The 27,790-nt window shown below is 56.1% G+C and overlaps 1 protein-coding gene and 1 long non-coding RNA gene across 2 annotated transcripts in view; one reads left to right on the top strand and one right to left on the bottom strand.

Annotated features, from left to right (window-relative positions):
• LOC130708489 (NUT family member 2G-like) overlaps window positions 1–24,648 on the bottom strand; it is a 46,356-nt gene extending 21,708 nt beyond the window's left edge. The window contains exons 1-7 of the mRNA XM_057549135.1: window positions 24,636–24,648; window positions 22,799–22,852; window positions 20,129–20,843; window positions 19,047–19,175; window positions 17,880–18,000; window positions 12,459–12,536; window positions 11,941–12,057 (exon numbers count right to left, since the gene is read on the bottom strand). Coding sequence (XP_057405118.1) covers window positions 11,941–12,057; window positions 12,459–12,536; window positions 17,880–18,000; window positions 19,047–19,175; window positions 20,129–20,843; window positions 22,799–22,852; window positions 24,636–24,648 — 1,227 coding nt within the window. The remainder of the gene's footprint in view (window positions 1–11,940; window positions 12,058–12,458; window positions 12,537–17,879; window positions 18,001–19,046; window positions 19,176–20,128; window positions 20,844–22,798; window positions 22,853–24,635) is intronic.
• Window positions 24,649–26,226: 1,578 nt separating this feature from the next.
• On the top strand, window positions 26,227–27,526 carry LOC130708309 (uncharacterized). Its single transcript, XR_009008497.1, has 3 exons — window positions 26,227–26,753; window positions 27,269–27,353; window positions 27,486–27,526. It is a non-coding gene; the product is annotated as an uncharacterized LOC130708309 (long non-coding RNA).
• Window positions 27,527–27,790: the final 264 nt, after the last annotated feature.

Here is a 27,790-nt window from a genome sequence, read left to right as displayed (position 1 = left end):
TCTGAGAGGCGCTCGTTTGTTTGCTTTTGTTTCTTAAACCAAGGGGATTACCATGGAGCAAACACTGGAAGGGCCGGAGACCCTTGGGCCGACGACAGCTGGCTTCCCCAGCCTCTTCAGGGATGCCAGGGTACCCACTCAGGGCACTTTTCATGAGGAGAGGTGGTCCCAAATCTATGTTAGTGGCCGCCAGCCACCCACCACTAAGGAAGCAGCAGGCTGGCGGGTGGAGCTCTTTCCCCGGCCCAGCCCATATGGCCGGAGTTGGACCCCTACTGGACTCACAGCTTCACCCTGCCCCGTCCTGAGACCTTCATGTCAAGGCAAGGGTAGGTCAAAATCAGGGGAGGGCAGAGCTCCTGGTGGAGGAAGGACAGAAGTCTCAAACTCTCAAGGTGAGGGATGGGTTTCTGGGGGAGAGTAGGGCCCCTGGGCTGCGGGGACCCTGTGCTGGGTGACAGCCCTTCTCCTCTGTCCTCTCTGATGAGCACCCCCACGGCCAGACCCTGCCCTCACCCACTGGCCTCACCCTCCACGCAGCCCCTGGGCCCAGGACGCTGACTCACTTTTCCGCCCTCTCGTAGTAGATCACCCGGTCAGGGTTGCTTCTGCACCGCCATTCCTGCACGGCCCTCCACAGTCCCTCCTCCAGCGGCATGTTGGGATTCAGGCGGGCCACGGATCGAAGCACTGGGCTGTAAGCCCTCGGGGTCAGTCTCCGGGCCCAGCCCAGCCCCCACCTGCCTGACCCCACCCGCCCATGTGGACCACACATCACTCAACACAGAATGACTGAGCAACAGGAGGGTGAGAGGTGGGCGTCTGGGAGGGCAAAGACAAGCCTTCCCGGCCACTGCTGTCACCGCCTCACACTCACTCAAGGATGACCATCCACTCCCAGGCTAGAGCTGGGACATTGTGCCTTGGGGAGCTCTTTTCCTCCTCAAGGCTGCATTTTCATAATAAAAATCATCATCATCAATGAGGCGTGGCATGTGCCAAGCAATCTGCTAACATTTCATAGATTAGCCCAAGGCGTCTTCTGCACAGTCCTCTGAGTGAAGTGTAACTGTCCCCTTTTTACGAGGGACCGGAGGTTTAGGATGGAAATGCCTGCCAGGCTCACAACTCTAGTGGGAGAGAGCCCACGGCCTTAGGAGAGCTCTCCCATCACCCTGTTCCTAGTGGAATTCTCCACAACGAAGTGGAGGCATGCATAAAGCGCTCTCCTGGGCCCCGCGCTCCTCCCCCTCCTCTGAAGTGGCCTCCCCTGGCCATGTGCGCTCACGTCCTGTATGAAGGACACGGCACCACAGGAGAGGGCGGCCTCCACTCCTTGGCTCCTCACCTTACACCACGACCCTCTCTGACTGCAAGTCTGCAGTCCGTATTACCATGAGAATCATGGAAGAGCAAGCTGGCCAGACTCACAGGGTGGTGGGGCCCGTTGAGATAGGGCACATTTCAGTCCTGATGTCACGGACTGGCAGGCCCACCCATGTGACCGACAGTGTGCCTTCTCATAGCATGGACATCGCCCTCACACCTTCCTTCCAGTATCCCTAGAAACCTAACGTGCGAGTCCATCCCCAGTTCCTCTTTATCTAAAAGCTCCCATAAGCTCAGGACCCGCTGAGCGTTCACTCACATGAGAAAGCAGGAAAAAGCTTCTGCATCAGGACTCAGGTGAAAGTGTCTCCGGGCCAGGGGCTTGATGTGCTGCCAACGTCGGAAGTTACTGTATTCTCTCTGGGTGTTAGAGGAGCCATCCTGCGAGGCGTTGGACTGGTTGGTGGCCAGGCGGCCCTCCCTGGAAGCGTCATGTGGCCATGGCCCAGAGTTCACTGGGCGAATGATAGGGGCCAGCTGGGCAGCTGGTGGTGGAGCTTGAGGAGGAAAGCCTGGGGTCCAGCCTCCCTTGCCAGCCTGACGTCCTCGAAAGGGAACAAAGACTCTGAGCACGAACGGGCCAGTGTCTGTTCGGATGGGCCTATGAAGAGCCTCAAAATCAATCGCTGGTGGGCAGGCTTCATCACTGACCCCTCGATGGCGGTCTTGGTCGTGCCTCTGGGCACCTTGGCCGGCGTGGGACTCAGATGGACTTGAGCCCATTCCGGGTGCACTGTGGCTCGGGGCTGCCAGCCCACCTTCCTCCTCTTTCAAGTCCAGGAGTTGTTTCTGCACCAGCTGGTAGGAGGGAGGAGGACAGTGACGGCTCCACGCACACGTGTGAGAGGAGGAGCACTGGGCAGTGGGACAATGGCCCTGGGGGGGAGGAGGGGACGGGTGACCCCAGGACTAGACTCCAAATACAGACACGGTGGCATTCCTGCCATCCTCCTGCACCTTATTCCCAGCTGTGTGTCCTTCCCTCCGCTCCCGGCTCCCCATCCTCTCCTTCCTATCACCCTGCGCTGCACCCACCCCAGAGAGGGCCCTTCCCCATGCCAGGCCTCCGAGGCAGGGAAGGGACGGACAGAGCCATGTGGGCCTCCTGTTCTGGGGCCCTACCTCTCCCCTGCTCACTGGGGTCCCTCCGTCTTCCTGGGTGTCCCTTGTCTCCCCTGTTCTACCTGCGATCCCTCCCTCCTCTGGCTCCCCTGGGCCACCTGGTTTCCCCTGTCCCCTGGATCACCTGGGGTCCCCCCTCCCCTGGAGTCCCCTGGCTCCCTAAGTGTCCCTCTCCCTCCCCTGGCTCACTTCTTCAGGGGTGAGTCCTTCCTCCTGCTTCAGCTCCTCAGCAAGGGCCAAGACATCCAGCTGTGGGTCTGGGGAAAACAATTCTGCCAGGAATCGAGGGTGAATGACTGCCTCCACCTCGGACAGAAAGAAGAGGCTGTGAGCATCCTTGGCCAGGAGTGGCCTGTGACACAAGAAGACCAGGAGGGAAAGTGAAAAGCAGAGACCCACCCCCACTCTCCTCCACAAGGCGGGGATGGTCAGCGCACACACACACACACACACACACACACGCACATGCACATACACAGTCACACACAAAAGAGCACATATACAGATGCACATACACAGACACACAAAGGCATACACACAGACACAAACATATACACACATACATCTGCGTAAACCTCCCCTAACACCAGGCTCAGGAACAAGGAGCTGAGCTTAAGTCCCATCGGCCTGAGCAGAACCCAGATCTTGGGTGCTGAGAGTTCCACGCCCTGGCATCTTGTAGACCCCAGGCTCCAGGCCCAGCCTACCTTGGTGACAGAGTCTTCCCGGGAACGCAGCTCGTCAATGCAGCTCAAGAGACACGGGTCCAAGTAGGTGTCGTCCTCTTCCTGGTTCAGCTCATTTCCGTCCTTTCCACATTCTGCAGGTGACTTGCCTGTGGCTAAGTGGACGTGCCCCGCCAGCGCCTCCATCCTGTCCACATACTCCCTCACAGTCTCAGGGGGAATCACCTTGGGCGCCTTGGGCTCCGGGTTCCGCTGGGATCTGTGTGGCTTCGGGTGCGAGGGCTGGGCCCTGGGGCCGGACATCCTGGGAGCACAGGCTGAGGCAGAGCAGGAGGAAGGGAAGGAAGGTGAGGGACTCCCGGTCCACCTCCTGACCACCAAGCGCACGTTGGTGAGGGCATTGTTTGGGGGACGTTGATGTGGGTGTGGGAAGGGTCAGGACCATCTGAAGCCTCATGCACAGTTGGAGAGGGGAGGTTAGGGGGTCATCTAAGAGAGTCACAAGTAAGGAAGTGGGGAACCTCCAATTTTCTAGGGGTCTCCCCATCAAGCCCACTACTTAGGCAGACTTCGTGTGGGGTCCTTTGACAGGGAGGTGTGAGAGGAGTTACAAAACTGACCAAGTCAATACCCCGTAGTGACAAAGGGCAGCTGAGACCCCACCTCCCCACCCCCCGCCTCGGTGGCTCTTTTGGTTGAAAGACCAATGCCCCTGTCTTGAAAGAAAAGGATCCACATGGGGACGGTGGCCAACCCTAGGCCCCTGTTACCTGTGCCTTCAGCTCCAGTGGGAAGCTGGGTGCCTGGCTGAAGGCCCACTTTCGGGGCTGGGGGCCCCCGAGGATCCAGCTTCGGTGGGGCTGGAGGAGGCAGGTCCTGCGCGCACTGCATGCACTGCAAATTCTGAATGTGCATCTCCTCCTCGGCTGCAAATTCCATGAACCTGGGGGGTGACGGAGGCACAGGCCACACTGAGAAAAAGGCCTGGGCTCTGGAGCCCAACAAAGGCAGCCAGGACTGAGGCAGTGGGAGAGGACGTGCCTTGGGGCCGTCAAGGCCCTGTGAGGTGCTGTCCGCAGCAGAGAGCTGCTCCTGGAAGCGATAACAAGATCTGGGACCCTTCCTGCCTCACCAGCACTGGAGGGCATTCAACAGCATAGACCCAGGTCGCTGAATTGAACCAGGTCAACGGGACACATGGCTGACCCAGGGGGCACCCTCCTCATGCCCCCGTCCCCATCCAGAACCACATGAAGGGCTGACAGCCAGAGGCTGGAACAGGCATGTGTTCCCCACAGGGGTCCTTGCCCGAATTCAGGACCCTGGGCTAGGACTGAGAGTCCTGGAACATAGACCTGGAGACAGGGCCCAGGAGAGGCTGGACGATGTGGATGCTGAGCTTAGAGGAGAGGCCTTTCCTTCCTCTGAGAGGCGCTCGTTTGTTTGCTTTTGTTTCTTAAACCAAGGGGATTACCATGGAGCAAACACTGGAAGGGCCGGAGACCCTTGGGCCGACGACAGCTGGCTTCCCCAGCCTCTTCAGGGATGCCAGGGTACCCACTCAGGGCACTTTTCATGAGGAGAGGTGGTCCCAAATCTATGTTAGTGGCCGCCAGCCACCCACCACTAAGGAAGCAGCAGGCTGGCGGGTGGAGCTCTTTCCCCGGCCCAGCCCATATGGCCGGAGTTGGACCCCTACTGGACTCACAGCTTCACCCTGCCCCGTCCTGAGACCTTCATGTCAAGGCAAGGGTAGGTCAAAATCAGGGGAGGGCAGAGCTCCTGGTGGAGGAAGGACAGAAGTCTCAAACTCTCAAGGTGAGGGATGGGTTTCTGGGGGAGAGTAGGGCCCCTGGGCTGCGGGGACCCTGTGCTGGGTGACAGCCCTTCTCCTCTGTCCTCTCTGATGAGCACCCCCACGGCCAGACCCTGCCCTCACCCACTGGCCTCACCCTCCACGCAGCCCCTGGGCCCAGGACGCTGACTCACTTTTCCGCCCTCTCGTAGTAGATCACCCGGTCAGGGTTGCTTCTGCACCGCCATTCCTGCACGGCCCTCCACAGTCCCTCCTCCAGCGGCATGTTGGGATTCAGGCGGGCCACGGATCGAAGCACTGGGCTGTAAGCCCTCGGGGTCAGTCTCCGGGCCCAGCCCAGCCCCCACCTGCCTGACCCCACCCGCCCATGTGGACCACACATCACTCAACACAGAATGACTGAGCAACAGGAGGGTGAGAGGCGGGCGTCTGGGAGGGCAAAGACAAGCCTTCCCGGCCACTGCTGTCACCGCCTCACACTCACTCAAGGATGACCATCCACTCCCAGGCTAGAGCTGGGACATTGTGCCTTGGGGAGCTCTTTTCCTCCTCAAGGCTGCATTTTCATAATAAAAATCATCATCATCAATGAGGCGTGGCATGTGCCAAGCAATCTGCTAACATTTCATAGATTAGCCCAAGGCGTCTTCTGCACAGTCCTCTGAGTGAAGTGTAACTGTCCCCTTTTTACGAGGGACCGGAGGTTTAGGATGGAAATGCCTGCCAGGCTCACAACTCTAGTGGGAGAGAGCCCACGGCCTTAGGAGAGCTCTCCCATCACCCTGTTCCTAGTGGAATTCTCCACAACGAAGTGGAGGCATGCATAAAGCGCTCTCCTGGGCCCCGCGCTCCTCCCCCTCCTCTGAAGTGGCCTCCCCTGGCCATGTGCGCTCACGTCCTGTATGAAGGACACGGCACCACAGGAGAGGGCGGCCTCCACTCCTTGGCTCCTCACCTTACACCACGACCCTCTCTGACTGCAAGTCTGCAGTCCGTATTACCATGAGAATCATGGAAGAGCAAGCTGGCCAGACTCACAGGGTGGTGGGGCCCGTTGAGATAGGGCACATTTCAGTCCTGATGTCACGGACTGGCAGGCCCACCCATGTGACCGACAGTGTGCCTTCTCATAGCATGGACATCGCCCTCACACCTTCCTTCCAGTATCCCTAGAAACCTAACGTGCGAGTCCATCCCCAGTTCCTCTTTATCTAAAAGCTCCCATAAGCTCAGGACCCGCTGAGCGTTCACTCACATGAGAAAGCAGGAAAAAGCTTCTGCATCAGGACTCAGGTGAAAGTGTCTCCGGGCCAGGGGCTTGATGTGCTGCCAACGTCGGAAGTTACTGTACTCTCTCTGGGTGTTAGAGGAGCCATCCTGCGAGGCGTTGGACTGGTTGGTGGCCAGGCGGCCCTCCCTGGAAGCGTCATGTGGCCATGGCCCAGAGTTCACTGGGCGAATGATAGGGGCCAGCTGGGCAGCTGGTGGTGGAGCTTGAGGAGGAAAGCCTGGGGTCCAGCCTCCCTTGCCAGCCTGACGTCCTCGAAAGGGAACAAAGACTCTGAGCACGAACGGGCCAGTGTCTGTTCGGATGGGCCTATGAAGAGCCTCAAAATCAATCGCTGGTGGGCAGGCTTCATCACTGACCCCTCGATGGCGGTCTTGGTCGTGCCTCTGGGCACCTTGGCCGGCGTGGGACTCAGATGGACTTGAGCCCATTCCGGGTGCACTGTGGCTCGGGGCTGCCGGCCCACCTTCCTCCTCTTTCAAGTCCAGGAGTTGTTTCTGCACCAGCTGGTAGGAGGGAGGAGGACAGTGACGGCTCCACGCACACGTGTGAGAGGAGGAGCACTGGGCAGTGGGACAATGGCCCTGGGGGGGAGGAGGGGACGGGTGACCCCAGGACTAGACTCCAAATACAGACACGGTGGCATTCCTGCCATCCTCCTGCACCTTATTCCCAGCTGTGTGTCCTTCCCTCCGCTCCCGGCTCCCCATCCTCTCCTTCCTATCACCCTGCGCTGCACCCACCCCAGAGAGGGCCCTTCCCCATGCCAGGCCTCCGAGGCAGGGAAGGGACGGACAGAGCCATGTGGGCCTCCTGTTCTGGGGCCCTACCTCTCCCCTGCTCACTGGGGTCCCTCCGTCTTCCTGGGTGTCCCTTGTCTCCCCTGTTCTACCTGCGATCCCTCCCTCCTCTGGCTCCCCTGGGCCACCTGGTTTCCCCTGTCCCCTGGATCACCTGGGGTCCCCCCTCCCCTGGAGTCCCCTGGCTCCCTAAGTGTCCCTCTCCCTCCCCTGGCTCACTTCTTCAGGGATGAGTCCTTCCTCCTGCTTCAGCTCCTCAGCAAGGGCCAAGACATCCAGCTGTGGGTCTGGGGAAAACAATTCTGCCAGGAATCGAGGGTGAATGACTGCCTCCACCTCGGACAGAAAGAAGAGGCTGTGAGCATCCTTGGCCAGGAGTGGCCTGTGACACAAGAAGACCAGGAGGGAAAGTGAAAAGCAGAGACCCACCCCCACTCTCCTCCACAAGGCGGGGATGGTCAGCGCACACACACACACACACACACACACACGCACATGCACATACACAGTCACACACAAAAGAGCACATATACAGATGCACATACACAGACACACAAAGGCATACACACAGACACAAACATATACACACATACATCTGCGTAAACCTCCCCTAACACCAGGCTCAGGAACAAGGAGCTGAGCTTAAGTCCCATCGGCCTGAGCAGAACCCAGATCTTGGGTGCTGAGAGTTCCACGCCCTGGCATCTTGTAGACCCCAGGCTCCAGGCCCAGCCTACCTTGGTGACAGAGTCTTCCCGGGAACGCAGCTCGTCAATGCAGCTCAAGAGACACGGGTCCAAGTAGGTGTCGTCCTCTTCCTGGTTCAGCTCATTTCCGTCCTTTCCACATTCTGCAGGTGACTTGCCTGTGGCTAAGTGGACGTGCCCCGCCAGCGCCTCCATCCTGTCCACATACTCCCTCACAGTCTCAGGGGGAATCACCTTGGGCGCCTTGGGCTCCGGGTTCCGCTGGGATCTGTGTGGCTTCGGGTGCGAGGGCTGGGCCCTGGGGCCGGACATCCTGGGAGCACAGGCTGAGGCAGAGCAGGAGGAAGGGAAGGAAGGTGAGGGACTCCCGGTCCACCTCCTGACCACCAAGCGCACGTTGGTGAGGGCATTGTTTGGGGGACGTTGATGTGGGTGTGGGAAGGGTCAGGACCATCTGAAGCCTCATGCACAGTTGGAGAGGGGAGGTTAGGGGGTCATCTAAGAGAGTCACAAGTAAGGAAGTGGGGAACCTCCAATTTTCTAAGGGTCTCCCCATCAAGCCCACTACTTAGGCAGACTTCGTGTGGGGTCCTTTGACAGGGAGGTGTGAGAGGAGTTACAAAACTGACCAAGTCAATACCCCGTAGTGACAAAGGGCAGCTGAGACCCCACCTCCCCACCCCCCGCCTCGGTGGCTCTTTTGGTTGAAAGACCAATGCCCCTGTCTTGAAAGAAAAGGATCCACATGGGGACGGTGGCCAACCCTAGGCCCCTGTTACCTGTGCCTTCAGCTCCAGTGGGAAGCTGGGTGCCTGGCTGAAGGCCCACTTTCGGGGCTGGGGGCCCCCGAGGATCCAGCTTCGGTGGGGCTGGAGGAGGCAGGTCCTGCGCGCACTGCATGCACTGCAAATTCTGAATGTGCATCTCCTCCTCGGCTGCAAATTCCATGAACCTGGGGGGTGACGGAGGCACAGGCCACACTGAGAAAAAGGCCTGGGCTCTGGAGCCCAACAAAGGCAGCCAGGACTGAGGCAGTGGGAGAGGACGTGCCTTGGGGCCGTCAAGGCCCTGTGAGGTGCTGTCCGCAGCAGAGAGCTGCTCCTGGAAGCGATAACAAGATCTGGGACCCTTCCTGCCTCACCAGCACTGGAGGGCATTCAACAGCATAGACCCAGGTCGCTGAATTGAACCAGGTCAACGGGACACATGGCTGACCCAGGGGGCACCCTCCTCATGCCCCCGTCCCCATCCAGAACCACATGAAGGGCTGACAGCCAGAGGCTGGAACAGGCATGTGTTCCCCACAGGGGTCCTTGCCCGAATTCAGGACCCTGGGCTAGGACTGAGAGTCCTGGAACATAGACCTGGAGACAGGGCCCAGGAGAGGCTGGACGATGTGGATGCTGAGCTTAGAGGAGAGGCCTTCCCTTCCTCTGAGAGGCGCTCGTTTGTTTGCTTTTGTTTCTTAAACCAAGGGGATTACCATGGAGCAAACACTGGAAGGGCCGGAGACCCTTGGGCCGACGACAGCTGGCTTCCCCAGCCTCTTCAGGGATGCCAGGGTACCCACTCAGGGCACTTTTCATGAGGAGAGGTGGTCCCAAATCTATGTTAGTGGCCGCCAGCCACCCACCACTAAGGAAGCAGCAGGCTGGCGGGTGGAGCTCTTTCCCCGGCCCAGCCCATATGGCCGGAGTTGGACCCCTACTGGACTCACAGCTTCACCCTGCCCCGTCCTGAGACCTTCATGTCAAGGCAAGGGTAGGTCAAAATCAGGGGAGGGCAGAGCTCCTGGTGGAGGAAGGACAGAAGTCTCAAACTCTCAAGGTGAGGGATGGGTTTCTGGGGGAGAGTAGGGCCCCTGGGCTGCGGGGACCCTGTGCTGGGTGACAGCCCTTCTCCTCTGTCCTCTCTGATGAGCACCCCCACGGCCAGACCCTGCCCTCACCCACTGGCCTCACCCTCCACGCAGCCCCTGGGCCCAGGACGCTGACTCACTTTTCCGCCCTCTCGTAGTAGATCACCCGGTCAGGGTTGCTTCTGCACCGCCATTCCTGCACGGCCCTCCACAGTCCCTCCTCCAGCGGCATGTTGGGATTCAGGCGGGCCACGGATCGAAGCACTGGGCTGTAAGCCCTCGGGGTCAGTCTCCGGGCCCAGCCCAGCCCCCACCTGCCTGACCCCACCCGCCCATGTGGACCACACATCACTCAACCCAGAATGACTGAGCAACAGGAGGGTGAGAGGCGGGCGTCTGGGAGGGCAAAGACAAGCCTTCCCGGCCACTGCTGTCACCGCCTCACACTCACTCAAGGATGACCATCCACTCCCAGGCTAGAGCTGGGACATTGTGCCTTGGGGAGCTCTTTTCCTCCTCAAGGCTGCATTTTCATAATAAAAATCATCATCATCAATGAGGCGTGGCATGTGCCAAGCAATCTGCTAACACTTCATAGATTAGCCCAAGGCGTCTTCTGCACAGTCCTCTGAGTGAAGTGTAACTGTCCCCTTTTTACGAGGGACCGGAGGTTTAGGATGGAAATGCCTGCCAGGCTCACAACTCTAGTGGGAGAGAGCCCACGGCCTTAGGAGAGCTCTCCCATCACCCTGTTCCTAGTGGAATTCTCCACAACGAAGTGGAGGCATGCATAAAGCGCTCTCCTGGGCCCCGCGCTCCTCCCCCTCCTCTGAAGTGGCCTCCCCTGGCCATGTGCGCTCACGTCCTGTATGAAGGACACGGCACCACAGGAGAGGGCGGCCTCCACTCCTTGGCTCCTCACCTTACACCACGACCCTCTCTGACTGCAAGTCTGCAGTCCGTATTACCATGAGAATCATGGAAGAGCAAGCTGGCCAGACTCACAGGGTGGTGGGGCCCGTTGAGATGGGGCACATTTCAGTCCTGATGTCACGGACTGGCAGGCCCACCCATGTGACCGACAGTGTGCCTTCTCATAGCATGGACATCGCCCTCACACCTTCCTTCCAGTATCCCTAGAAACCTAACGTGCGAGTCCATCCCCAGTTCCTCTTTATCTAAAAGCTCCCATAAGCTCAGGACCCGCTGAGCGTTCACTCACATGAGAAAGCAGGAAAAAGCTTCTGCATCAGGACTCAGGTGAAAGTGTCTCCGGGCCAGGGGCTTGATGTGCTGCCAACGTCGGAAGTTACTGTACTCTCTCTGGGTGTTAGAGGAGCCATCCTGCGAGGCGTTGGACTGGTTGGTGGCCAGGCGGCCCTCCCTGGAAGCGTCATGTGGCCATGGCCCAGAGTTCACTGGGCGAATGATAGGGGCCAGCTGGGCAGCTGGTGGTGGAGCTTGAGGAGGAAAGCCTGGGGTCCAGCCTCCCTTGCCAGCCTGACGTCCTCGAAAGGGAACAAAGACTCTGAGCACGAACGGGCCAGTGTCTGTTCGGATGGGCCTATGAAGAGCCTCAAAATCAATCGCTGGTGGGCAGGCTTCATCACTGACCCCTCGATGGCGGTCTTGGTCGTGCCTCTGGGCACCTTGGCCGGCGTGGGACTCAGATGGACTTGAGCCCATTCCGGGTGCACTGTGGCTCGGGGCTGCCGGCCCACCTTCCTCCTCTTTCAAGTCCAGGAGTTGTTTCTGCACCAGCTGGTAGGAGGGAGGAGGACAGTGACGGCTCCACGCACACGTGTGAGAGGAGGAGCACTGGGCAGTGGGACAATGGCCCTGGGGGGGAGGAGGGGACGGGTGACCCCAGGACTAGACTCCAAATACAGACACGGTGGCATTCCTGCCATCCTCCTGCACCTTATTCCCAGCTGTGTGTCCTTCCCTCCGCTCCCGGCTCCCCATCCTCTCCTTCCTATCACCCTGCGCTGCACCCACCCCAGAGAGGGCCCTTCCCCATGCCAGGCCTCCGAGGCAGGGAAGGGACGGACAGAGCCATGTGGGCCTCCTGTTCTGGGGCCCTACCTCTCCCCTGCTCACTGGGGTCCCTCCGTCTTCCTGGGTGTCCCTTGTCTCCCCTGTTCTACCTGCGATCCCTCCCTCCTCTGGCTCCCCTGGGCCACCTGGTTTCCCCTGTCCCCTGGATCACCTGGGGTCCCCCCTCCCCTGGAGTCCCCTGGCTCCCTAAGTGTCCCTCTCCCTCCCCTGGCTCACTTCTTCAGGGGTGAGTCCTTCCTCCTGCTTCAGCTCCTCAGCAAGGGCCAAGACATCCAGCTGTGGGTCTGGGGAAAACAATTCTGCCAGGAATCGAGGGTGAATGACTGCCTCCACCTCGGACAGAAAGAAGAGGCTGTGAGCATCCTTGGCCAGGAGTGGCCTGTGACACAAGAAGACCAGGAGGGAAAGTGAAAAGCAGAGACCCACCCCCACTCTCCTCCACAAGGCGGGGATGGTCAGCGCACACACACACACACACACACACACACGCACATGCACATACACAGTCACACACAAAAGAGCACATATACAGATGCACATACACAGACACACAAAGGCATACACACAGACACAAACATATACACACATACATCTGCGTAAACCTCCCCTAACACCAGGCTCAGGAACAAGGAGCTGAGCTTAAGTCCCATCGGCCTGAGCAGAACCCAGATCTTGGGTGCTGAGAGTTCCATGCCCTGGCATCTTGTAGACCCCAGGCTCCAGGCCCAGCCTACCTTGGTGACAGAGTCTTCCCGGGAACGCAGCTCGTCAATGCAGCTCAAGAGACACGGGTCCAAGTAGGTGTCGTCCTCTTCCTGGTTCAGCTCATTTCCGTCCTTTCCACATTCTGCAGGTGACTTGCCTGTGGCTAAGTGGACGTGCCCCGCCAGCGCCTCCATCCTGTCCACATACTCCCTCACAGTCTCAGGGGGAATCACCTTGGGCGCCTTGGGCTCCGGGTTCCGCTGGGATCTGTGTGGCTTCGGGTGCGAGGGCTGGGCCCTGGGGCCGGACATCCTGGGAGCACAGGCTGAGGCAGAGCAGGAGGAAGGGAAGGAAGGTGAGGGACTCCCGGTCCACCTCCTGACCACCAAGCGCACGTTGGTGAGGGCATTGTTTGGGGGACGTTGATGTGGGTGTGGGAAGGGTCAGGACCATCTGAAGCCTCATGCACAGTTGGAGAGGGGAGGTTAGGGGGTCATCTAAGAGAGTCACAAGTAAGGAAGTGGGGAACCTCCAATTTTCTAGGGGTCTCCCCATCAAGCCCACTACTTAGGCAGACTTCGTGTGGGGTCCTTTGACAGGGAGGTGTGAGAGGAGTTACAAAACTGACCAAGTCAATACCCCGTAGTGACAAAGGGCAGCTGAGACCCCACCTCCCCACCCCCCGCCTCGGTGGCTCTTTTGGTTGAAAGACCAATGCCCCTGTCTTGAAAGAAAAGGATCCACATGGGGACGGTGGCCAACCCTAGGCCCCTGTTACCTGTGCCTTCAGCTCCAGTGGGAAGCTGGGTGCCTGGCTGAAGGCCCACTTTCGGGGCTGGGGGCCCCCGAGGATCCAGCTTCGGTGGGGCTGGAGGAGGCAGGTCCTGCGCGCACTGCATGCACTGCAAATTCTGAATGTGCATCTCCTCCTCGGCTGCAAATTCCATGAACCTGGGGGGTGACGGAGGCACAGGCCACACTGAGAAAAAGGCCTGGGCTCTGGAGCCCAACAAAGGCAGCCAGGACTGAGGCAGTGGGAGAGGACGTGCCTTGGGGCCGTCAAGGCCCTGTGAGGTGCTGTCCGCAGCAGAGAGCTGCTCCTGGAAGCGATAACAAGATCTGGGACCCTTCCTGCCTCACCAGCACTGGAGGGCATTCAACAGCATAGACCCAGGTCGCTGAATTGAACCAGGTCAACGGGACACATGGCTGACCCAGGGGGCACCCTCCTCATGCCCCCGTCCCCATCCAGAACCACATGAAGGGCTGACAGCCAGAGGCTGGAACAGGCATGTGTTCCCCACAGGGGTCCTTGCCCGAATTCAGGACCCTGGGCTAGGACTGAGAGTCCTGGAACATAGACCTGGAGACAGGGCCCAGGAGAGGCTGGACGATGTGGATGCTGAGCTTAGAGGAGAGGCCTTTCCTTCCTCTGAGAGGCGCTCGTTTGTTTGCTTTTGTTTCTTAAACCAAGGGGATTACCATGGAGCAAACACTGGAAGGGCCGGAGACCCTTGGGCCGACGACAGCTGGCTTCCCCAGCCTCTTCAGGGATGCCAGGGTACCCACTCAGGGCACTTTTCATGAGGAGAGGTGGTCCCAAATCTATGTTAGTGGCCGCCAGCCACCCACCACTAAGGAAGCAGCAGGCTGGCGGGTGGAGCTCTTTCCCCGGCCCAGCCCATATGGCCGGAGTTGGACCCCTACTGGACTCACAGCTTCACCCTGCCCCGTCCTGAGACCTTCATGTCAAGGCAAGGGTAGGTCAAAATCAGGGGAGGGCAGAGCTCCTGGTGGAGGAAGGACAGAAGTCTCAAACTCTCAAGGTGAGGGATGGGTTTCTGGGGGAGAGTAGGGCCCCTGGGCTGCGGGGACCCTGTGCTGGGTGACAGCCCTTCTCCTCTGTCCTCTCTGATGAGCACCCCCACGGCCAGACCCTGCCCTCACCCACTGGCCTCACCCTCCACGCAGCCCCTGGGCCCAGGACGCTGACTCACTTTTCCGCCCTCTCGTAGTAGATCACCCGGTCAGGGTTGCTTCTGCACCGCCATTCCTGCACGGCCCTCCACAGTCCCTCCTCCAGCGGCATGTTGGGATTCAGGCGGGCCACGGATCGAAGCACTGGGCTGTAAGCCCTCGGGGTCAGTCTCCGGGCCCAGCCCAGCCCCCACCTGCCTGACCCCACCCGCCCATGTGGACCACACATCACTCAACACAGAATGACTGAGCAACAGGAGGGTGAGAGGCGGGCGTCTGGGAGGGCAAAGACAAGCCTTCCCGGCCACTGCTGTCACCGCCTCACACTCACTCAAGGATGACCATCCACTCCCAGGCTAGAGCTGGGACATTGTGCCTTGGGGAGCTCTTTTCCTCCTCAAGGCTGCATTTTCATAATAAAAATCATCATCATCAATGAGGCGTGGCATGTGCCAAGCAATCTGCTAACATTTCATAGATTAGCCCAAGGCGTCTTCTGCACAGTCCTCTGAGTGAAGTGTAACTGTCCCCTTTTTACGAGGGACCGGAGGTTTAGGATGGAAATGCCTGCCAGGCTCACAACTCTAGTGGGAGAGAGCCCACGGCCTTAGGAGAGCTCTCCCATCACCCTGTTCCTAGTGGAATTCTCCACAACGAAGTGGAGGCATGCATAAAGCGCTCTCCTGGGCCCCGCGCTCCTCCCCCTCCTCTGAAGTGGCCTCCCCTGGCCATGTGCGCTCACGTCCTGTATGAAGGACACGGCACCACAGGAGAGGGCGGCCTCCACTCCTTGGCTCCTCACCTTACACCACGACCCTCTCTGACTGCAAGTCTGCAGTCCGTATTACCATGAGAATCATGGAAGAGCAAGCTGGCCAGACTCACAGGGTGGTGGGGCCCGTTGAGATAGGGCACATTTCAGTCCTGATGTCACGGACTGGCAGGCCCACCCATGTGACCGACAGTGTGCCTTCTCATAGCATGGACATCGCCCTCACACCTTCCTTCCAGTATCCCTAGAAACCTAACGTGCGAGTCCATCCCCAGTTCCTCTTTATCTAAAAGCTCCCATAAGCTCAGGACCCGCTGAGCGTTCACTCACATGAGAAAGCAGGAAAAAGCTTCTGCATCAGGACTCAGGTGAAAGTGTCTCCGGGCCAGGGGCTTGATGTGCTGCCAACGTCGGAAGTTACTGTACTCTCTCTGGGTGTTAGAGGAGCCATCCTGCGAGGCGTTGGACTGGTTGGTGGCCAGGCGGCCCTCCCTGGAAGCGTCATGTGGCCATGGCCCAGAGTTCACTGGGCGAATGATAGGGGCCAGCTGGGCAGCTGGTGGTGGAGCTTGAGGAGGAAAGCCTGGGGTCCAGCCTCCCTTGCCAGCCTGACGTCCTCGAAAGGGAACAAAGACTCTGAGCACGAACGGGCCAGTGTCTGTTCGGATGGGCCTATGAAGAGCCTCAAAATCAATCGCTGGTGGGCAGGCTTCATCACTGACCCCTCGATGGCGGTCTTGGTCGTGCCTCTGGGCACCTTGGCCGGCGTGGGACTCAGATGGACTTGAGCCCATTCCGGGTGCACTGTGGCTCGGGGCTGCCGGCCCACCTTCCTCCTCTTTCAAGTCCAGGAGTTGTTTCTGCACCAGCTGGTAGGAGGGAGGAGGACAGTGACGGCTCCACGCACACGTGTGAGAGGAGGAGCACTGGGCAGTGGGACAATGGCCCTGGGGGGGAGGAGGGGACGGGTGACCCCAGGACTAGACTCCAAATACAGACACGGTGGCATTCCTGCCATCCTCCTGCACCTTATTCCCAGCTGTGTGTCCTTCCCTCCGCTCCCGGCTCCCCATCCTCTCCTTCCTATCACCCTGCGCTGCACCCACCCCAGAGAGGGCCCTTCCCCATGCCAGGCCTCCGAGGCAGGGAAGGGACGGACAGAGCCATGTGGGCCTCCTGTTCTGGGGCCCTACCTCTCCCCTGCTCACTGGGGTCCCTCCGTCTTCCTGGGTGTCCCTTGTCTCCCCTGTTCTACCTGCGATCCCTCCCTCCTCTGGCTCCCCTGGGCCACTTGGTTTCCCCTGTCCCCTGGATCACCTGGGGTCCCCCCTCCCCTGGAGTCCCCTGGCTCCCTAAGTGTCCCTCTCCCTCCCCTGGCTCACTTCTTCAGGGGTGAGTCCTTCCTCCTGCTTCAGCTCCTCAGCAAGGGCCAAGACATCCAGCTGTGGGTCTGGGGAAAACAATTCTGCCAGGAATCGAGGGTGAATGACTGCCTCCACCTCGGACAGAAAGAAGAGGCTGTGAGCATCCTTGGCCAGGAGTGGCCTGTGACACAAGAAGACCAGGAGGGAAAGTGAAAAGCAGAGACCCACCCCCACTCTCCTCCACAAGGCGGGGATGGTCAGCGCACACACACACACACACACACACACACGCACATGCACATACACAGTCACACACAAAAGAGCACATATACAGATGCACATACACAGACACACAAAGGCATACACACAGACACAAACATATACACACATACATCTGCGTAAACCTCCCCTAACACCAGGCTCAGGAACAAGGAGCTGAGCTTAAGTCCCATCGGCCTGAGCAGAACCCAGATCTTGGGTGCTGAGAGTTCCACGCCCTGGCATCTTGTAGACCCCAGGCTCCAGGCCCAGCCTACCTTGGTGACAGAGTCTTCCCGGGAACGCAGCTCGTCAATGCAGCTCAAGAGACACGGGTCCAAGTAGGTGTCGTCCTCTTCCTGGTTCAGCTCATTTCCGTCCTTTCCACATTCTGCAGGTGACTTGCCTGTGGCTAAGTGGACGTGCCCCGCCAGCGCCTCCATCCTGTCCACATACTCCCTCACAGTCTCAGGGGGAATCACCTTGGGCGCCTTGGGCTCCGGGTTCCGCTGGGATCTGTGTGGCTTCGGGTGCGAGGGCTGGGCCCTGGGGCCGGACATCCTGGGAGCACAGGCTGAGGCAGAGCAGGAGGAAGGGAAGGAAGGTGAGGGACTCCCGGTCCACCTCCTGACCACCAAGCGCACGTTGGTGAGGGCATTGTTTGGGGGACGTTGATGTGGGTGTGGGAAGGGTCAGGACCATCTGAAGCCTCATGCACAGTTGGAGAGGGGAGGTTAGGGGGTCATCTAAGAGAGTCACAAGTAAGGAAGTGGGGAACCTCCAATTTTCTAAGGGTCTCCCCATCAAGCCCACTACTTAGGCAGACTTCGTGTGGGGTCCTTTGACAGGGAGGTGTGAGAGGAGTTACAAAACTGACCAAGTCAATACCCCGTAGTGACAAAGGGCAGCTGAGACCCCACCTCCCCACCCCCCGCCTCGGTGGCTCTTTTGGTTGAAAGACCAATGCCCCTGTCTTGAAAGAAAAGGATCCACATGGGGACGGTGGCCAACCCTAGGCCCCTGTTACCTGTGCCTTCAGCTCCAGTGGGAAGCTGGGTGCCTGGCTGAAGGCCCACTTTCGGGGCTGGGGGCCCCCGAGGATCCAGCTTCGGTGGGGCTGGAGGAGGCAGGTCCTGCGCGCACTGCATGCACTGCAAATTCTGAATGTGCATCTCCTCCTCGGCTGCAAATTCCATGAACCTGGGGGGTGACGGAGGCACAGGCCACACTGAGAAAAAGGCCTGGGCTCTGGAGCCCAACAAAGGCAGCCAGGACTGAGGCAGTGGGAGAGGACGTGCCTTGGGGCCGTCAAGGCCCTGTGAGGTGCTGTCCGCAGCAGAGAGCTGCTCCTGGAAGCGATAACAAGATCTGGGACCCTTCCTGCCTCACCAGCACTGGAGGGCATTCAACAGCATAGACCCAGGTCGCTGAATTGAACCAGGTCAACGGGACACATGGCTGACCCAGGGGGCACCCTCCTCATGCCCCCGTCCCCATCCAGAACCACATGAAGGGCTGACAGCCAGAGGCTGGAACAGGCATGTGTTCCCCACAGGGGTCCTTGCCCGAATTCAGGACCCTGGGCTAGGACTGAGAGTCCTGGAACATAGACCTGGAGACAGGGCCCAGGAGAGGCTGGACGATGTGGATGCTGAGCTTAGAGGAGAGGCCTTCCCTTCCTCTGAGAGGCGCTCGTTTGTTTGCTTTTGTTTCTTAAACCAAGGGGATTACCATGGAGCAAACACTGGAAGGGCCGGAGACCCTTGGGCCGACGACAGCTGGCTTCCCCAGCCTCTTCAGGGATGCCAGGGTACCCACTCAGGGCACTTTTCATGAGGAGAGGTGGTCCCAAATCTATGTTAGTGGCCGCCAGCCACCCACCACTAAGGAAGCAGCAGGCTGGCGGGTGGAGCTCTTTCCCCGGCCCAGCCCATATGGCCGGAGTTGGACCCCTACTGGACTCACAGCTTCACCCTGCCCCGTCCTGAGACCTTCATGTCAAGGCAAGGGTAGGTCAAAATCAGGGGAGGGCAGAGCTCCTGGTGGAGGAAGGACAGAAGTCTCAAACTCTCAAGGTGAGGGATGGGTTTCTGGGGGAGAGTAGGGCCCCTGGGCTGCGGGGACCCTGTGCTGGGTGACAGCCCTTCTCCTCTGTCCTCTCTGATGAGCACCCCCACGGCCAGACCCTGCCCTCACCCACTGGCCTCACCCTCCACGCAGCCCCTGGGCCCAGGACGCTGACTCACTTTTCCGCCCTCTCGTAGTAGATCACCCGGTCAGGGTTGCTTCTGCACCGCCATTCCTGCACGGCCCTCCACAGTCCCTCCTCCAGCGGCATGTTGGGATTCAGGCGGGCCACGGATCGAAGCACTGGGCTGTAAGCCCTCGGGGTCAGTCTCCGGGCCCAGCCCAGCCCCCACCTGCCTGACCCCACCCGCCCATGTGGACCACACATCACTCAACCCAGAATGACTGAGCAACAGGAGGGTGAGAGGCGGGCGTCTGGGAGGGCAAAGACAAGCCTTCCCGGCCACTGCTGTCACCGCCTCACACTCACTCAAGGATGACCATCCACTCCCAGGCTAGAGCTGGGACATTGTGCCTTGGGGAGCTCTTTTCCTCCTCAAGGCTGCATTTTCATAATAAAAATCATCATCATCAATGAGGCGTGGCATGTGCCAAGCAATCTGCTAACACTTCATAGATTAGCCCAAGGCGTCTTCTGCACAGTCCTCTGAGTGAAGTGTAACTGTCCCCTTTTTACGAGGGACCGGAGGTTTAGGATGGAAATGCCTGCCAGGCTCACAACTCTAGTGGGAGAGAGCCCACGGCCTTAGGAGAGCTCTCCCATCACCCTGTTCCTAGTGGAATTCTCCACAACGAAGTGGAGGCATGCATAAAGCGCTCTCCTGGGCCCCGCGCTCCTCCCCCTCCTCTGAAGTGGCCTCCCCTGGCCATGTGCGCTCACGTCCTGTATGAAGGACACGGCACCACAGGAGAGGGCGGCCTCCACTCCTTGGCTCCTCACCTTACACCACGACCCTCTCTGACTGCAAGTCTGCAGTCCGTATTACCATGAGAATCATGGAAGAGCAAGCTGGCCAGACTCACAGGGTGGTGGGGCCCGTTGAGATGGGGCACATTTCAGTCCTGATGTCACGGACTGGCAGGCCCACCCATGTGACCGACAGTGTGCCTTCTCATAGCATGGACATCGCCCTCACACCTTCCTTCCAGTATCCCTAGAAACCTAACGTGCGAGTCCATCCCCAGTTCCTCTTTATCTAAAAGCTCCCATAAGCTCAGGACCCGCTGAGCGTTCACTCACATGAGAAAGCAGGAAAAAGCTTCTGCATCAGGACTCAGGTGAAAGTGTCTCCGGGCCAGGGGCTTGAAGCGCTGCCAACGTCGGAAGTTACTGTACTCTCTCTGGGTGTTAGAGGAGCCATCCTGCGAGGCGTTGGACTGGTTGGTGGCCAGGCGGCCCTCCCTGGAAGCGCCATGTGGCCATGGCCCAGAGTTCACTGGGCGAATGATAGGGGCCAGCTGGGCAGCTGGTGGTGGAGCTTGAGGAGGAAAGCCTGGGGTCCAGCCTCCCTTGCCAGCCTGCCTAACTCCAACAGCTGAAGCAGTCACAACGGTCCCCATCACAGGGGTTGCTATGAATTCGGGTGCAGGACATGCAGCACTCCTGCTGAGGGCCCCTGGAGCGCTCCAGTTGAGGGGGGCCTGAGTAACGACAGATGTCTGAGTCTGGGGGGCCTCCACTGTCCTCCCTTGTGACCTGACTTCGACAGTGAGGTTGCAAGCCCCAGGGGCACTGGGGCCACGGCCACCATTAGCCACCATAGGCGTCCTGGGGAAAGCTGGCAGCAGCAGGCTGCTGCCAGGAGGGAATGCTGGGGTGATGGGACGTGGCAGGTGCTGCTGCCAGGGTGGCCGGTGCTGGGCGCCAGGAATGGGTGGAGGGAAGGGCACTGCCGTGAAAGTAGACAAGGAGGCACCGGGGTTCATGGTCACATCCGTTCCCAGCACTGGACATGCTGTTGAGGAAAAGGAAAGGAGTGAATGGAGGAGGAGAATGGGCAAGTGGGACTGAGGCTTTCTGTGGCATCAGAGTGTAAATCTCCACAGGTGAGGGACACTTGGACAAGGGAAACTGTGCAGCGTGCAAATGTCTTCAAGTGATTTTCATGCCCTGACCTCCACTTGAGAATTATTCCACTGGTGACCCCGCACCCATCCACCAAGGTCCCTGACCCCTGTCTGCCGAGAAGAAATCGCCTCAGCAAGCACTGACTTGGAGAGCCTCCCTAAGGCACCCCCTGGCACCTAAGCCTCACAGGCTGTCTCCCAAGATCTGGAACTGTGTGGACATCCGCTCTTTGAGAAATGCCCCTCAGCCGGCGTACTAGCAGCTAGGGACCTTCTCCAAGGTAAGTTCTAGGCACCCAAAAGCCCTTTGTGGACAGGTATTGTGTAAAATATTAGGGCCCCACCTCCTCCTCAGTCCTCCTTTTCCTGATGCTCAGTAGAGATCCCCTCTTTCTTTCCTAGCCTCACAAAACGAAACAAAATGCTGGAAAATATCTCTCTAATGGAATCCTGATACAAACCCATAACACTGGCCCAGAATGCACCTGCATCTCAGAACAACCCACAGCAGACACGTAACATGGGCCAGGTCCTGCCACCCCCTCCCCAGTGCCCAGAGTCACTGTCATCACTCAGGAGTTCTGTTCCTAGGAGGCGGGGGTGGGGGGAGTGGTGTGTGAGAAGTAGGCGCGTGTCCCTTAGATTCTGTCATTTCACAGCCAGTGATGGCTGCAGAGGATTAAACAAGGGCCAGGGAATTGTCATGTTACATTGGTCATGGGAGTACAGACCGCCTGTGGTCCTTCCCCCTCCAGCTCCCAATAACGGAAAGTCAATCTGAGAAGCAGGCAGAAGCCAGTTGCCATGGCGATCAAGTTGTCTGGATCACATCCCTGTTCACGAGAACAAGGTACACACCACGGTGCACCTAATTAACCAGAACAGGTGTCATAGGACGTTTAATAATAATACAGAAGATCGTCTTCCTGCCCCTGGGCTACACTCCTTCCCCCTTTAAAAGAGGAAGCAGCCTTCACTGACATTCCACCCGAAACAACCCCACTCCACATCTGTCTCCTGTCCATGAAGGAGTGACAGGAAATATGAACAAACTCTTCCTCTCAAGGCAGCCTGAGGGTCCACCATGAGATACTGGACGAGATGAAGTAGGTCTGAAGTACTGCGATTCCACAAAAGGAAGAACAATTCAGAGCAACTCAGGAACCTGAGCCCTCTCTTGGCTGAAGTTACACGGTTGCCCATCCCCTGTTGAATCCAAAGCAACAGTTGCCTGAACTGAGAAGTGAGCTCTGGGCTGGGAGGAGTGGACGAGGTGTGGGCTGCGGCAGTTAGAGTAACCTCCTGCCTAGCTCTCGGAGAGGACACTTCACTGCAGGTGTGGCCACACACAGCCCCACTGAATAGTTTTCTCACCAAGACCATCTCTCCCCACGGCCCCCTTAGATACAGTATGCTCCTGTTCCAATCCCTTAGAAAGATATGGTGAGGCAAGCTTCAGGTGCCTCAGGAACACAAGACACGTCTAGGCTTTCCTCATGACCCTCCCTGTGTCACCACCAGGACATCACACACATCCTTACACACACGTTTCAAAGTGGCTTGTCTCCCTTCTAGAAAGAATCAACCTGCCTGCTGCCATCCTTTCTCCATAGCCAGGGCAATTCCTCTTGATCCACCTCCAATGACCCCTCCTCCCCAGTGCAGTCTCAGGTTTCTTCAGGCTCCCCAGTCTCCCCAGGTGAAATGTCCTCGTGTGTCCAGTGCTCTCTTCTCCCTCTACTTCAGTCCAACTGTGTGCCCACCGTGAAGTGTCACGTGTGAACCCGAAGGATGTGAGGGATGGCAGGGTCTCTGAGAACACACCCCCAGCCTATAGGCTTACCTCCTTCTGAAGCCGTCCTGCAGGCTTGGGCACGGACTACTGCTGCCTGGTAGCCTCAATGAGAAAAGTCAAGACCAGGACCCAGAGAGTGACCTGCTTCAACAGACGCTCAGGGTCCAACTGAAGGAGGGGCCGGTTTGAGTCATAACAGTAGAATGTGGCTGAAACGTTCTGCAGTGCGGGAGGGGCAGAGGGCACGTGGGTCTGGGTAGGGTGGGGGTGGGGAGACATTCCACGAGGGCTCTGGCAGGTAGGCAAGAACCGGAAGTTCCTTCCACCTCACACAGTGGCAACACAATTGGCGTGTGCCTCTTTACGCAGTTTATAGACTGTTTTTTTGATTCACGGCACCGAGGTTGGACTTGACGGTCCCTTCCTTTCACTTCTTTTTCCATCAACCTAGTTTTGTGTCCCTCAACACACTCTGCTTCCTACCTGGCTCTTGACTTACTTCAACAGAGACTAGACTTTCTGAACAAAATTCAGAACGGTTAGTCTGATAAACACTTGGGTATTTATGGCCACATGGAACTGAGTATTTGAAATTAGGATTGTCTCAGCAGATCCAGTGTCTTTGACTGCTGTATGTACATCACTCCTAAGGGAGTGGTCCTTGTGCTCCAACCAACATCCAGCAGGACCAGCCTTACTAATGATCCTTTGTGCTGGAAAGCCCCCGTCCATCAAAAAACCGTCATGCAGCCCCCATGTCCAAGACCAGAATTCACTAAATGTCTTTCTCATAGTACTCCATGGTTGTAAAAGATTTAGTTTTTTACCTTTTAAATGATTTTAGTATAATATTTTAAGCGAGCAACACCTTCTCATGGTTCAAAATTAAATTGTGCAAAATGGAATATGCAGTGGCGAGTCCTCCTCCCACCTCTTTCCCCTGTCAACCCAATCCTCTTTCCCGGAGGAAACCAGTGTTATGTCTTTCACTAAAATCTTCCCAGAGATACGTCATGCAACTAAAAACGAAGGCAATCTGTTTTCAGTTTTTAAAATGCCTTCATTTTTTTTCTAGATGAAAATTCATATATGTTCCAATATATCTGAGGAGATTTTCAATGATTGTCTTTCTACGGGTATCGTGGCTCCTCTGTTTCTGCACTAGATTCCTAGAACAAGACTTTCTAGTCTCTTAAATTTCAAAGCACCTGAAAGAATAGGGTGGCTCGATCTAGTAAAGAAAAGTATCAAATGCCTAAATGAATTTGACTTTTGAATTTCACATAAACAATGAATTCATTTTTAGTACAACTTTGTCCCATGCAACATTTTGGACATAGTTTTACTGCAAATTCTTTCCCTGTTTATCTGAAATTTATGTTTAACTCAAAATCTGTATTTTATCTGGCAACACTACCAAAAAATTAGAACATACTAAGCTATTATCAGTTACTCATCCTTATGAGAAAGAGAACTTGGAGTGACGAGACTCAAGTGTGCATCTTGGCTCCAACAGAAAACACAATTGTAAACATACAGAAAATCTGCAGGCTCTTTGGATGAAATGGATTTGGAAGAGCAATCATATAGCACTGAACATCTTGGCTTAGTAGGGGTAAGGACAGAAGTAAGGAACAAGAGGGCAGAAAATCTTCTTCTCTTTCCTTATGTTAAAGGGACTAAACATCCTAGAGCCCTGGTTTTTCTAGGTGTTAAAAGTCCACTACCCATGAGATGGATGTGCACCTTGACACAATGCCAAGAGTTTATCCACCAGTGTCCAATCCCCATTCAGACAAGCCCACTTCCATCTAAATCCTAGCCTGCAAGCCCTGCTTACAAGTTTGTTAATTTCCTGTCTGCATTACATACACTTGCTCTTTACAATCTAGGCTCATCGTTGCATATGGCCCCATCTGCATGGGAATGATGGTAGCATTCCTTTTACAAAACTTGTCTGATTATTATTTTCATATTGAGAATCCATGTCAGTCAGTTTACCACTATCAAAAGGATATGAAAGAGTATTCGTGTTTTGTGTTGTGAGAAGAGAGGACTGTTAGGAAACTTGTCAAGGGAGATGAAGGCTGAAAACCTCAGAGGATGGCAACCAAATCTCTTGCGAGACGAGATTCTCTCACTGCTGTAGCTGCAGTAGAACTCCACCTGATTGTGGGGTGTTGGGGAAGGAAACAGAGGTTTAGAAGGACTGTTCCACAGTGTGAAAAAGACTCCTGTTGGTGCTTAAGAAGTTCCTTGCCTCTTGTCAGGAAAAACTGACTCAGAAGAAGATGAGAAGATAAGGTGAGAATATTTCAAGCAACAGCATGGTGAACTTTATATCTAAAGAAACTCCTGTCGGGGACTGAAAAAAAATAAACAGTTTGGGAATATCGCTCAGTACTGGAGCTTTTACAATGAGGGAAAACTCATATGATTTTCAACCAATAACTTCATACTAGAGGGACGGTGAGGCAAAATATTGTACCCAGGCACTCGAGAAAGGCAGGCTTCCTTGTTGCTTCCTCCCTTTGTTCAGTCATTCAACCAATTATTTACAAGATTCTCACTCATAATTCTGATACAGTATTTGAAGGACTCTTCTCAAGGCCACTGATACAAAAATTGCACTGTGCAAAAATTAGCCAGTCCCAATTCTGCAATCACTTTTGTAATACTTCAAAATCCTACACCCCAGAGACAGAGATAATCAAATTAGCCCAAATGTAATTTGGGAAGACCAGTCACAGAAGGGAGTATCTAAAAGTCCTTTGGATCATGATCTCTGACTAGTCCTGCACAGAGGCTGCAGGCAGGCATTGACTACTGAGAAAAAATAATTCTGGACATGCATCACAAGCCTCAGAAGACATTTCATCTTCCACTCAATCACGAAACGTTAAGGAAACGAAGAGATACCATGTTTGTGTCTTGTGGAGTTTTCAAGTCTGTGCACTTGGAGGCGCTTAGTGCTGTTAGACGTGAGGGGTCTTCAGAGGCATCCTGTTGAGTGAGAAATGCTCTAATCTTGCAATTGACCAGAAAGAGGATCTGATGATTGAAGTTTCTTTGGGAAGTATTACAAAGTCAGGTCAGTAAGTTGATCCTGCTACTATTTTTGTTGTTGTTGTTGTTTTTAATGCCAACTGAAAGTCTGCAAGATATTACAAAAAAGGAGGGAGGGAAAGGAAAATTGTTCCCATACTACCTGCTGTGTTGAAATTGGCCCAGATTGTCCACTCTCTTTCAAAGTTATTAAAAAAAAAAAAACCATACAAAGGAAACACCTGTGAATCAACATTTATTGAAAAACCTCCATGTATTAAATACACTGAGAAAAAATATTCTAGTAGAGTAAATGCGTTTGGAAAGACTCTAGGAACGGAGTCAGGAGACAGTATCTTAAGAGTGTTTCCCAGGTCTGAATTCTTTGCTAGAATTGTTCTTTAGCGGAAACTTCAGGCTTGCAAGGAAAAAGGACCTACTGTTTTTTGAAAGGCATAAACAAGAACCAAGGAACTGCAGTCCAAAGGGCATGAAAGCACTTGCCCCAATTTGAGGCTACTGTGCTTAGAGCGGAGCTCTCCAGAACTCTTTGTAGCTAAGTGCATGGGTTTCACGTGTGCAATAGAAAAATCACGAGTGCACATCTCACAAGAGCTGGTTTTAAGAAGACACTGTCACGAAGGTTCCCGGCGAGGAGCGTCGCCAGAGATGCTGCGTAGCGTGCCCGACCCTGCATTTCTCTCCTCTCCTGCAGAGACCTCCTGGAACAGATCCCCGCGTGCCCCGCGCCTGCACGCCTGCGCACGCCCACTGGGGCGGGGCTCTCAGGCACGCGGACCGCCGTCCTCCAACAGCTCCTGGCGTCTGTTGGGGCAGTTGGCTTGGCTCCGGAAGACAGGAGCGCATGCGCGAGCGCGGAGGTTGGGGCCCCAACGGCTGTCCGGCGGGGGCGGGGCCTGTCATGGCCGCCTCTGGAGTCAATTCCAGGAACCCTGAGGTAAGGGGTACGGGGACTTTTCACCCTTCCGGTGTCACCGCTCTGCGCTGTTGTTCACCCTGTGGGTTGTTTGTGCCCTTGTCCGTGTAAGGAGACTCCCCACAATGTGGATTCACGCCCCCATAGAGCTCGAGTCCCGTGAGGGGTTTACCCCAGGGTTATTGGCACCACTGGGGAGCCGGCTGCATGAAGGGTTCAGTGATTGCGGGGCCTACGGTGGGGGGGGGAATAGTGTGTGTGAGCTATTAAACAGGTGCCCAGGTGCCGTTCTAGGCTGCGCGTTCTGAAGAGTACAAAAGCTAGAGGGACGTTCTTGCGAGTTGAAAACCCTCATCTGGTTCCAAAGGTGTAGCTCAGGTGATTGGAAAATGAGTGAAGATCTAGCGAACATCCTCATAGCTTCACTAGTAACTTTTTAACATAAAAATACCAAACAACACTTATGTTCAAACGGTACTCTTTTGTCAATGAGAGGAGTAAGTTTGCTGAATCTAACAATAAACATGTATTCGTAGTCTGATACTCTCAGATCATGACGGAATTGCAAGCATAGTTTGGCTGGTGATGCAAGAGTTCAGCAAAAATCAACGAAAGGATTAGGTAAGAATCAATTCAGTATATAGAATTTACAGTGAAGAATAGTGTACATTTTCAGTTATTTGTAAATTATGTGCACACATCCATTATATCTTTAAAATTAATTATATGGTATATATCTCCACATTTCTTTAGGGAGTGCTGATTCAGGTTATTAAGGCTTTGCTTGATGACACAGCACTGCAGGTGCGTATGGGGCTTAAGGTAGTTTGTGTTTGTATTCTGGGGTTGTGAAAGTACTGTGTGGGTGTGTTTGTAGTGTGAATTACATATATGTGCGTTTGTGGCTTGTTGGAGTTCAGTGTCTGTATTTAAGGATATTAAGAAGTTACATCCTTGTTTTTGGCAATTGGGGAGTTGTGGGTGTTTATGTGTATCTGGAAGTGTCATGTTGTATATGCGTATTTGTAGATCTTCCAGGGATTGTAGGACCTCATGGG

Source organism: Balaenoptera acutorostrata, chromosome 6 (genome assembly GCF_949987535.1).
Source record: "Balaenoptera acutorostrata chromosome 6, mBalAcu1.1, whole genome shotgun sequence".
Taxonomy (NCBI): domain Eukaryota; kingdom Metazoa; phylum Chordata; class Mammalia; order Artiodactyla; family Balaenopteridae; genus Balaenoptera; species Balaenoptera acutorostrata.
The sequence above is the reverse complement of the archived record's forward strand: the minus strand, read 5'-3'. Positions and strand labels throughout refer to the sequence as shown.